This window comes from Phocoena sinus, chromosome 16 (genome assembly GCF_008692025.1).
Source record: "Phocoena sinus isolate mPhoSin1 chromosome 16, mPhoSin1.pri, whole genome shotgun sequence".
Lineage (NCBI taxonomy): Eukaryota > Metazoa > Chordata > Mammalia > Artiodactyla > Phocoenidae > Phocoena > Phocoena sinus.
The window spans coordinates 50,439,344-50,452,415 of record NC_045778.1 but is presented as its reverse complement, the minus strand read 5'-3'; the positions used below and the strand labels follow the sequence as shown (position 1 = coordinate 50,452,415).

At 38.0% G+C, this 13,072-nt stretch overlaps 1 protein-coding gene across 1 annotated transcript in view; it reads right to left on the bottom strand.

Moving 5' to 3' along the window:
• BTAF1 (B-TFIID TATA-box binding protein associated factor 1) overlaps positions 1–13,072 on the bottom strand; it is a 93,168-nt gene that overhangs the window by 34,786 nt on the left and 45,310 nt on the right. Inside the window, exons 15-17 of the mRNA XM_032608293.1 lie at positions 1,828–1,932; positions 559–708; positions 99–241 (exon numbers count right to left, since the gene is read on the bottom strand). Coding sequence (XP_032464184.1) covers positions 99–241; positions 559–708; positions 1,828–1,932 — 398 coding nt within the window. The remainder of the gene's footprint in view (positions 1–98; positions 242–558; positions 709–1,827; positions 1,933–13,072) is intronic.

Sequence of the window (13,072 nt, the reverse complement as noted above, 5' to 3'; positions counted from 1 at the left end):
TTTTTCCCTACTCTGTAACTAGTGTGATGGAGGAAAGACTGACAGACACATCAGAGGAATCTTTTGGTTAAATGACTTTTGAGTTTATGTATACTTACTTGGCTGCCATCATTCTAGCCCGCATAACAACAAAATCCCTGGTGGCAGGGTCTTCCATGATGGTGTCTGCACCTGCAATGTACTCCTGAAGTACTTCTTTACTCTGGCTTTGGCCTTGACGCACCTTACCACCTGTTTTTTCCTAGAGGGAATAAGGGGGAAGAAAACAATAATTAAAGATTAACCATTAAAATTTAATAGACAACATCAAAAACACTCTCATTTGTTATAATCCCAGTAAAATACAGTTCTTTTCACAAAATTTTAATGGATAAAAATTGCTATGCATTTTGTCAAGGTTCTAGTGATATAATTTTTCCTTATGTTACAATAATGGTATCATGCTTATAATAAAGCAATACAGATTTCTTACATGGTTACTGTATTAATAATTATGAGTTGAAAAAAATAATAATTATGAGTTGAACATACAAATACATTATGTCCCTCTACACTTACCTTGGCTCTAGCTTTTACTTCAAGCAGCATATTTAAATCAATAGGTAAATGAGAAGGCTGCATCATTAAGCAAAGCCAAGCACCCATCCATGGACAAGCAGCTGCTACCACATACTGAACTGAAGCCTTGCTCAACAATTCCATCCAAACCTGCAGAATGAAAAGGGAACAAGAAAGTGAAATTTTTCTAGCAAGGCCTAAAAAAACCTAATACTTACTTTTAGGGATACTGAATCAAAAAAAAAAAAAAAAAAAGTAGGAAATAGCACAGAGATTAATTTTAAAATTCAATATAGAGGCTTATTTTTAAATACTGTTTTTGGGTAGGTAGGTTCATATACTAAAAAAAAGTAATACACGAGAAAGTCTTTTAAAAAAGGAATACAAAGTATTTTCCCCAGTATTTTATGAAAATCACTTAAAAAAAAAGATACCCATAAAAATAAGTTATCAAAATCTCAGTAAGTCTCTGAAATCCTTTGTATGTATCATAAAGCTCAATATGCAGTCCTATATTCAACACTGCTTCAATATATAATAGCTCCTATAAATAACCTCTGCTAAATTCAGAGGTAGTGATATCCTAGTATAAATTAAGAACAGTATAAGTCTTGATTCATGATCTTACTCAATAAAGCACCTTTTTTGATGCCTAGCATTAAATGGGCTAGGGCCAGCATGTAGAAATAATACCAATGTTAACCCAAGGCTGTTAACAATGAGCCACCTCAGAGGTCAGTGATTCAAGATTAACTTAACAGGTTTTAAAGGTACAACAGTGCCATTTCCTCCCATAAATATTATTAAATACATCAAATGTCTATTCTTTAAAGGTTCCAACACATATGAACAATCTTGCTAAGTAATAAAAAAGTACAAGTCTAAACTATGACAATCAGACTCTATATATTACCAATAAATCCCAAAGATGCTCTGCAGGATCAATAAGCATGCTGATAAACAGCAAAATGAGGGATGGAGAAAAGCAGCCTTTCCTTCATTTTATTTTCTGTATTGAGGCTATAAAGAAAGCGCTTAAAACGTTTGCCAGGTAGGTCACACAAGCAGCAGGGCTAACCAGGACTTAACTACTATATTCCATAAGAAGCCTATTTCCTTGTCTCATTTTGCAGATCTCCAGACTATTCAAATCTCTTGGATGATTTCTAATTTCTTAAAATCCCTGATCAACAACAGTACAGAGTTATGAAAATTTTTTTACATCTACCAAGATACTGGGAAAGGAGTACAGATATATTCACCATATACCTTGTGAATGAGGTCCAGAATTTCCTGGCTGCTTTCTAAAACACAAAACTGAAAAATGTGTCGAAGCATATCAGGAAGGATAGGTATAAGCCAAGATGAAGAGTTCTAAAAACAAAAACAAAATCAAAATTATAGCATATAATTCTTTGGTGTTAGCTTATTTAAAAAGCTGTAAGTCAAATAACAGAAGTACTACCATGAAAAGACTGTATGACTTCATCAATAATGTTCAACTGGTGATAAATTTTGACAAGATTCTGGAGCAACAATACCGCATTTACTATTCCAATGCTTTGGAGAAATTAAATGGCACACAATCACTAGGAAGCTGGAGAAAGTCTGATTATGATTAACAACACTGAATTGTGCTTCTAATAAATTGAAATCATCCTCTATATGGGAGCAAGCTCTAACCAGCAACAACTCTTTGGTTACATTATATATCACTGCTCAGTCAGGGAAATTTGACAAATGATCAGATTACTGCTGCTGTGCTAAACAAACAGTTTAAGTTCTGTGTGCTCACCATTAACGCAAGTAATGAACTGTAAGATGATATCCAACCTAGAAAATTCAACTTTGAGTTCACTACAAAATTAAGGCAACTGTTCTTTTTTTTTTTTATATTTATTTTTGGCTGTGTTGGGTCTTCGTTTCTGTATAAGGGCTTTCTCCAGTTGCGGCGAGCGGGGGCCACTCTTCATCGCGGTGTGTGGGCCCCTCACTGCCGCGACCTCTCCCGATGTGGAGCACAAGCTCCAGATGCGCAGGCTCAGCAGTTGTGGCTCACGGGCCTAGCCGCTCCGCGGCATGTGGGATCTTCCCGGACCGGGCATGAACCTGTGTCCCATGCACTGGCAGGCATACTCCCAACCACTGCGCCACCAGGGAAGCCCCAAGGCAAATGTTTTTAATCTATTTTGGGTTAGGGACCCTTTGAAAATCTGGTGAAACTATACACAGAGGAGGAACCAAGATGGCGGAGTAGAAGGATGTGCTCTCACTCCCTCTTGCAAGAACACCAGAATCACAACTAGCTGCTGGACAATCATCGACAGGAAGACACTGGAACTCACCAAAAAGATACCCCACATCCAAAGACAAAGGAGAAGCCACAATGAGATGGTAGGAGGGGCACAATCACACTAAAATCAAATCCCATAACTGCTGGGTGGGTGACTCACAGATTGGAGAGCACTTATACCACAGAAGTCCACGCACTGGAGTGAAGGTTCTGAACCCCACATCAGGCTTCCCAACCTGGGGGTCCAGCAAGAGGAGGAGGAATTCCTAGAGAATCAGACTTTGAAGGCTAGTGGGAACTGATTGCAGGACTTCGACAGGACTGGGGGAAACAGAGACTCCACTCTTGGAGGGCACACACAAAGTAGTGTGCACATCGGGACCCAGGGGAAGGAGCAGTGACCCCAGGGGAGACTGAACTAGACCTACCTGCTAGTGTTGGAGGGTCTCCTGCAGAGGCGGGGGTGGGCTGTGGCTCACCATGGGGACAAGGACACTGGCAGCAGAAGTTCTAGGAAGTACTCCTTGGCATGAGCCCTCCCAGAGTCTGTCATTAGCCCCACCAAAGAGCCCAGATAGGTTCCAGTGTTGGGTTGCCTTAGGCCAAACAACCAAGAGGGAGGGAACCCAGCCCCACCCATCAACAGTCAAGTGGATTAAAGTTTTACTGAGCTCTGCCCACCAGAGCAACAGTCAGCTCTACCCACCACCAGTCCCTCCCATCAAAGCTCTTACATAGCCTCATCTGCCGGAGGGCAGACAGCAAAAGCAAGAAGAGCTACAATCCTATAGCCTGTGGAACAGAAACCACATTCACAGAAAGATAGACAAGATGAAAAGGCAGAGGGCTATATACCAGATGAAGGAACAAGATAAAACCCCAGAAAAACAACTAAATGAAGTGGAGATAGGCAACCTTCCAGAAAAAGAATTCAGAATAATGATAGTGAAGATGATCCAGGACCTTGGAAAAAGAATGGAGGCAAAGATCGAGAAGATGCAAGAAATGTTTAATAAAGACCTAGAAGAATTAAAGAACAAATGAACAGAGATGAACAATACAATAACTAAAATGAAAACTACACTAGAAGGAATCAACAGGCAGAAGGACGGATAAGTGACCTGGAAAACAGAATGGTGGAATTACGGAACAGACTGAAGGAAAAAGAACGAAAAGAAATGAAGACAGCCTAAGAGACCTCTGGGACAACATTAAATGCAACAACATTTGCATTATAGGGGTCCCAGAAGGAGAAGAGAGAGAGAAAGGACCAGAGAAAATATTTGACGAGATTATAGTTGAAAACTTCCCTAACATGGGAAAGGAAACAGCCACAGAAGTCCAGGAAGCACAGAGAGTCCCATATAGGATAAACCCAAGGAGAAACACGCCGAGACACATAGTAATCAAACTGGCAAAAATTAAAGACAAAGAAAAATAATTGAAAGCAGCAAGGGAAAAATGACAAATAACATACAAGGAAACTCCTATAAGGTTAACAGCTGATTTCTCAGCAGAAACTCTACAAGCCAGAAGGGAGTAGCATGATATACTTAAAGTGATGAAAGGGAAGAACCTACAACCAAGATTACTCTACCCAGCAAGGATCTCATTCAGATTCGATGGAGAAATCAAAAGCTTTATAGACAAGCAAAAGCTAAGAAAATTCAGCACCACCAAACCAGCTCCACAACAAATGATAAAGGAACTTCTCTATGTGGGAAACAAAAGAAAAAGACCTACAAAAACAAACCCAAAACAATTAATAAAATGGTCATAGGAACATACATATCAATAATTACCTTAAACGTGAATGGATTAAATGCTCCAACCAAAAGACACAGGCTTGCTGAATGGATACAAAAACAAGACACATATATATGCTGTCTACAAGAGACCCACTTCAGACCTAAGGACACATACAGACTGAAAGTGAGGGGATGGAAAAAGATATTCCATGCAAATGAAAATCAAAAGAAAGCTGGAGTAGCAATACTCATATCAGATAAAGTAGACTTTAAAATAAAGAATGTTACAAGAGACAAGGAATGACACATAATGATCAAGGGATCAATCCAAGAAGAAGATATAACAATTATAAATATATATGCGCCCAATACAGGAGCACCTCAATACATAAGGCAACTGCTAACAGCTCTAAAAGACGAAATCGACAGTAACACAATAATAGTGGGGGACTTTAACACCTCACTTACACCAATGGACAGATCATCCAAAATGAAAATAAATAAGGAAACACAAGCTTTAAATGACACAATAGACCAGATAGATTTAATAGATATTTATAGGACATTCCATCCAAAAACAGCAGATTACACTTTCTTCTCAAGTGCGCATGGAGCATTCTCCAGGATAGATCACATCTTGGGTCACAAATCAAGCCTCAGTAAATTTAAGAAAACTGAAATCATATCAAGCATCTTTTCTGGCCACAACAATATGAGATTAGAAATAAATTACAGGGGAAAAAACTTAAAAAACACAAACACACGAGGGCTAAACAATACGTTACTAAATAACCAAGAGGTGACTGAAGAAATCAGAGGAAATCAAAAAATACCTAGAGACAAATGACAATGAAAACACGACGATCCAAACCCTATGGGATGCAGCAAAAGCAGTTCTAAGAGGGAAGTTATAGCTATACAAGCCTACCTCAAGAAACAAGAAAAATCTCAAATAAGCAACCTAACCTTACAACTAAAGGAGCTAGAGAAAGAAGAACAAACAAAACCCAAAGTTAGCAGAAGCAAAGAAATCATAAAGATCAGAGCAGAAATAAATGAAGTAGAAACAAAAAAAACAATAGCAAAGATCAATAAAACTAAAAGCTGGTTCTTTGAGAAGATAAACAAAATTGATAAACCATTAACCAGACTCATCAAGAAAAAGAGGGAGAGGACTCAATAAAATTAGAAATGAAAACGGAGAAGTTACAACAGACACTGCAGAAATACAAAGCATCCTAAGAGACTACTACAAGCAACTCTATGCCAATAAAATGGACAACCTGGAAGAAATGGACAAATTCTTAGAAAGGCATAACCTTTCGAGACTGAACCAGGAAGAAACAGAAAATATGAATAGACCGATCACAAGTAATGAAATTGAAACTGTGATTAAAAATCTTCCAACAAACAAAAGGTCAGGACCAGATGGCTTCACAGGTGAATTCTATCAAACATTTAGAGAAGAGCTAAAATCCATCCCTCTCAAACTCTTCCAAAAAATTGCAGAGGAAGGAACACTCCCAAACTCATTCTATGAGGCCACCATCACCCTGATACCAAAACCAGACAAAGATACTACATAAAAAGAAAATTACAGACCAATATCACTGATGAATATAGATGCAAAATTACTCAACAAAATACTAGCAAACAGAATCCAACAACACATTAAAAGTATCATACAAAAAAAAAAGTATCATACAACACGATCAAGTGCGATTTATCCCAGGGATGCAAGGATTCTTCAATATACGCAAATCAATCAATGTGATACACCATATTAACAAATTGAAGAAGAAAAACCATATCATCATCTCAATAGATGCAGAAAAGCTTTTGACAAAATTCAACACCCAATTATGATAAAAACTCTCCAGAAAGTGGGCATAGAGGGAACCTACCTCAACATAATAAAGGCCATATATGACAAACCCACAGCAAACATCATTCTCAATGGTGAAAAACTGAAAGCATTTCCTCTAAGATCAGGAACTAGACAAGCATGTCCATTCTCACCACTATTATTCAACATAGTTTTGGAAGTCCTAGCCATGGCAATCAGAGAAGAAAAAGAAATACAAATTGGAAAAGAAGTAAAACTGTCACTGTTTGCAGATGACATGATACTATATATAGAGAACCCTAAAAATGCCACCAGAAAACTACTAGAGCTAATAATGAATTTGGTAAAGTTGCAGGATACAAAATTAATGCATAGAAATCTCTTGCATTCCTATACATTAATGATGAAAAATCTGAAAGAGAAATTAAGGAAACACTCCCATTTACCACTGCAACAAAAAGAATAAAATACCTAGGAATAAACCTACCTAGAGAGACAAAAGACCTGTATGCAGAAAACTATAAGACACTGTTGAAAGAAATTAAAGATGATACCAACAGATGGAGAGACATACCATGTTCTTGGATTGAAAGAACCAAAATTGTGAAAATGACTGTACTACCCAAAGCAGTCTACAGATTCAATGCAATCCCTATCAAATTACCAATGGCATTTTTTATGGAACTAGAACAAATCACCTTAAAATCTGTATGGAGACACAAAAGACCCGGCATAGCCAAAGCAGTCTTTAGGGAAAAAACCAGAGCTGGAGGGCTTCACTGGTGGCGCAGTGGTTGAGAGTCCGCCTGCTAATGCAGGGGACATGGGTTCGTGCCCCAGTCCGGGAAGATCCCACAAGCCACGGAGTGGCTAGGCCCGTGACCCATGGCTGCTGAGCCTGCGCGTCCGGAGCCTGTGCTCCGCAACGGGAGAGGTCACAACAGTGAGAGGCCTGCGTACCGCAAAAAAACCCACAACAACAACAAAAAACAAACAAAAAAATGGAGCTGGAGGAATCTGACTCTCTGACTTCAGACTATACTACAAAGCTACAGTAATCAAGACAATATGGTACTGGCACAAAAACAGAAACATATATCAATGGAACAAGATAGAAAGCCCAGAGATAAACCCACACACCTATGGTCAACTAATCTATGACAAAGGAGGCAAAGATATACAGTGGAGAAAAGACAGTCTCTTCAATAAGTGGTGCTGCAAAAACTGGAGAGCTACATGTAAAAGAATGAAATTAGAACACTCCCTAACACCACACACAAAAAGAAACTCAAAATGGATTCCCGACCTAAATGTAAGACCAGACACTATAAAACTCTTAGAGGAAAACATAGGAAGAACACTCTTTGACGTAAATCACAGCAAGATCTTTTTTGATCCACCTCCTAGAATAATGGAAGTAAAAACAAAAATAAACAAATGGGACCTAATGAAACTTAAAAGATTTTGCACAGCCAAGGAAACCATAAACAAGATGAAAAGACAACCCTCAGAATGGGAGAAAATATTTGCAAATGAATCAATGGACAAAGGATTAATCTCCAAAATATATAAACAGCTCATGCAGCTCAATATTAAAGAAACAAACAACCCAATCCAAAACGGGACATAAGACCTAAATAGACATTTCTCCAAAGACATACAGATGGCCAAGAAGCACATGAAAAGCTGCTCAACATCACTAATTACTAGAGAAATGCAAATCAAAACTACAATGAGGTATCACCTCACACCAGTTAGAATGGGCATCATCAGAAAATCTACAAACAACAAATGCTGGAGAGGGTGCGGAGAAAAGGGAACCCTCTTGCACTGTTGGTGGGAATGTAAATTGATACAGCCACTATGGAGAACAGTATGGAGGTTCCTTAAAAAATTAAAAATAGAATTACCATATGATCCAGCAATCCCACTACTGGGCATATACCCAGAGAAAACCATAATTCAAAAAGACACATGCACCCCAATGTTCATTGCAGCACTATTTACAATAGCCAGGTCATGGAAGCAACCTAAATGCCCATCGACAGACGAATGGATAAAGAAGTTGTGGTACATATATACAATGGAATTACTCAGCCATAAAAAGGAACGAAATTGAGTCATTTGTTGAGACGTGGATGGATCTAGAGACTGTCATACAGAATGAAGTAAGTCAGAAAGAGAAAAACAAATATCGTATATTAACACATGTATGTGGAACCTAGAAAAATGGTACAGATGAACCGGTTTGCAGGGCAGAAGTTGAGACACAGATGTAGAGAACAGACGTATGGACACCAAGGGATGAAAACCACGGTGGGGTGGGGATGGTGATGTGCTGAATTGGGCGATTGGGATTGACATGTATACACTGATGTGTATAAAATTGATGAATAATAAGAACCTGCAGTATAAAATACAAACTAACAAACAAAAAACAATACTAAACTTTCTTTGGGTTATTTGTATGGACATATGTTAATATAAATTTTTCAGGCATTACTTGAAATTTCTAAAAATCTTATATGTTCTGGTATAATGTTATAAGTCATAATTGTAGTTATTACTTTAAAATGTATATCTCAGAAGTAACTAAATTTCCTTGTCAATTGCATTTTATGAACTTTCATCAAATCTTTAACTGTGGTCATTTTTAAGTCTTTTGTTATTTACCGACAGTTCTGGGTGTACTCTGATGCTTTTGCAAGTATGTTCCTATAAAAGGGTTTCGTCTTCAAGGATTCATGGAAAAGACTCTGACAAGTACAGGTTTCTGGTAACTGACTATACTGCTAAACTGGATGAATAAGCATTTTCAGAACTCTAATGGAAAACTGATGAACTCATAAAAGTGCTAACAATAGATCAAGATTAAAAAAATTAATTACATGGGACTGAGTGAACTGATGAGGATGATTATAACTTTTGTGACTTTCTGTTTGAATAAAAAAAAAATCCCACAAGGACTCAGAGGAAAAAAATATACAAATCAATTTTCATTGCAAAGTAAAGGAGCTGTTACAGTGGAGGATTACTGGACTGAATGTCAATGTTATGACATAGTATGAGTGTGTTTCGTGTTTGGTAATTGCAATCATTGTTGCTTTTGTTGTGGTCATCCATTTACAATGCTTGGTGTCAGTCTATTTATCTGTTGTAGAAATAAAATACAGTGTGTGTGTGTGAAAAAAAAGTATCGAGAAAATAGACACTGATAATACAGATATCTTTGAACAACAACAAAAAAAACTATACGCAACCTTTTCTGAAAAAAATACACTTATATACACACTTAGGTGTAACATTTTGCTTTCAGTTTCAGAGGGTTCAGGGATTTCCTTAAACCCAGGTTTAGAACCTTAATCTAAGGAATTTCTCAGGAATGCAAAAGCCAACCCAAATCAAGCAATCAAATAGTGCTTAATTAAATATCTATTGTGTGCCTAAAATTCTAAGAAAAGGAATCTCACATGTTGTCTATTGTTCAAAATTACAAGCTTGTTGAGAGCTAAAAATTCTATTAACTAGTTCACAGTACTTAACATTACCTCCTTACACAATTTTTTTTTTTTAAAGCAAAAACTGTGTTGTCTGGAAGAGACTGAAGAGAAATTTGAAAAATTTAACTGAAATTCCAGAAAGCGAGAAGATCTAGGGATAATGTATAACTCAGAAAGCTACCTATAATTTTCTAGCCAGTGGAAAACTAACAACCCTGGTCCTATCTTTTTAATATGTTTCTCAAAATGGTTTGAAAGAAGTTTAAAACAGACTGCAAAATCAACAGCTGGGGGAGCCTACTCACTGATTTGCTATGCCTTAACTACTTTCCATTGAAAGGGAAAGGGAAATTGGAAAGAAGAAAAGTTCTCTTTCTTTTCTCAGCAGAGAGAATTAGGGACAATCTTAATAGAATTAGGAAAGCTGTAACAGCAATAACCAAATAATTTGATATTACTCTCCCATAATTTCTTCTCATTTCTCCCCACCATATTTACCAACTCTCTTAATTCTCCCCTAACCCCATCACTGGAAATCCAAATAGTTGCTTGTAGATCCCAAAGCCACACCTATAGAGGAAGCGTTTTCCCCTATATTTACAAACAATGAATATAATATAAATTGTAGTAGCCTTCTCAGGCTATAATCTTTCTAACTGTAGTAAATTCTACTTTATAATTATTAAAAACAACCAGGGGAAGAAAGGGATGAAAGAGCACAGGGTAGAGTATTTTTAGGGTAGAGAAACTATTCTGTATGATACAATAATGACGGAGAGATGTCACATTTGTCAAATTCAGCAGAATGAACGTGCAACATCAAGGGTGAAGCCTAGGGAATTCCGTGGCAGTCCAGTGGTTAGGACTCCACACTTTCACCGCCAAGGGCCAGGGTTCAATCCCTGGTTGGGAAACTAAGATCCTGTAAGCTGCGTGGCGCAGCCAAAAAAAAATAGTGAAGCCTAATATAAACTATGAACTAGCTGATAATGATAATGTCAACGTTCGTTTACTGACGGTAACAAATGTACCATCCTGGTGTGGGATGCTGATGGTAGGAGAAGGTGTGTTTGGGGGAGGGTAGGGGGTATATGGATGGGTACTCTGTTTAGTTTTGCTCTAAAAAGTGAAGTCAATAAATAAACAGAAAAATAAAATTTAAAAAACAGGGCTTTCCTGGTGGCGCAGTGGTTGAGAATCTGCCTGCTAATGCAGGGGAAACGGGTTCGAGCCCTGGTCTGGGAAGATCCCACATGCCGTGAAGCAACTAGGCCCGTGAGCCACAACTACTGAGCCTGTGCGTCTGGAGCCTGTGCTCCGCAACAAGAGAGGCCGCAATAGTGAGAGGCCCGCGCACCACGATGAAGAGTGGCCCCCACTTGCGACAACTAGAGAAAGCCCTCGCACAGAAACGAAGACCCAACGCAGCCAAAAATAAATAAATCAATTTTAAAAAATAAATTAAAAAAATAAAGAGAAACCAAAAACCTAACCAAACAAAAAAAACCCAACCCAGCATACGCAGATCACCATCATCACAGGAACCAGTATTTTAAAAAACACATATTCTCCAGTAGCACAACATAAAGTCTGCCTAGCAGAAAATACAAGATACAAAATACAAGTTGGGAAAACAGCCGTAGGCCAAATTCAGTCCATCTAAACAACTGTGCAAGCATCTCCTTTTAGATATGGTTGCAAAAAGTTACATGCTTTAGCTCACTATTAGTATTTTCTCAAAGTATCACTAAGTACAATTTGGCCCATCCAGAGTCAACTTGCCTCCTGCAAATCTGAAAGTTCGTCCACCTGCTTTCATTAATTTTGTGCCTGTCTTCCAGTAGACAATGATTTATTAGGCAGGTAACCTAATGTTGTTTTTATTTATAGTTTATTAAATTAAATTGGTTGGGGAGTAGGGTACAGTGAGGGGTGTAGTACTTTCAGTCCTTTAGACATTATCCACCTTGGGATTTTCCATTCCAAAATTTAAAAAAATAGTCAATAGACTTCTAGTATGCTACTAACTAGGAGTCTACTAGTCAAAAATTTCCTTCCTAATCTTAGGCAAAGTCTGGAAAGTTCTGATGACTTTAGTATTAGTCTAGCAGAGTGCAATCTAAAATACAGAAATACAGAGTGCAATCTAAAATACAGAAAAATTCCTACCACAGACTGTTTACTTCACCAGGTTTAAATTAACTATAACCTGGACTACCACAACTCAAGCTATAAGTAAATTCATGTTTTAAGAGGGCTTTTAAAAATATTCTTTTGTTTTGTGTTAAATAATTAACATGATATTAGCACTAGCGCTTTATGTTAGTGCTAAATGTGGTCCCCAACATTTCTATAGTGAGGGTCAGATGGAGGGGAGGGCATTTATGGGAATTACTCAGGGGAATGAAAGACAGTTATTTAATTTGATGAGAATGGGGCAGTCTCTTTCCAGCTCCTTTATTCAGATTGGTGTTCCCTCCTGTGTTCTGCCTTCATGGAACTAATAAGGAAAGCTGATGACAAACAAAAATAAGCCTATCAGACACGTCACTCTACCAGAAAATCAAGGTTAAACTTCTAGCCATCTATACTCCCTTACACTCTATCCTTCAGCCGGACCAATTTCCTTTCACTTCCTCTTTAGTGCCGTCATGCTCACTCCTACTCCCAGAGTTTAACACACGTTCCTTCCTCTGACTGTTACCCTGCTCTTCACCTGGTTAAATTCCACTCATCCTTCAGGTCTCAGTTTCAACTTCACTTTTAGCTAGTGGGGACCCAGTAGCACTGTCCTCTTCCCCTCCCAGATACTTACTTCATTATGTATTGATAGTTTTATGAAATGACCATTATATAATTATAAGGGCTTGTCTAGTTGTCTTCTCCCGTCTTGCTTAGTTTCCTGTCTTAAGTTCAACAGAAGGGCAGAGACCTTGTCTCTTACCAATAAGTATCTAGAAAATTGTAGGCACATGGTAGGCACTAAAATATCTGTTAAATCTACCTTGCTTAGGGGAATGGTCCAAAGTCACAGGGAATAGTTGGTAATATGCAAAATTTTCCACAACTGTAGTTGGCAATAAATCCCTAACTGGCAAAATTGGCATCTTAGGTGGGATAAGATCTT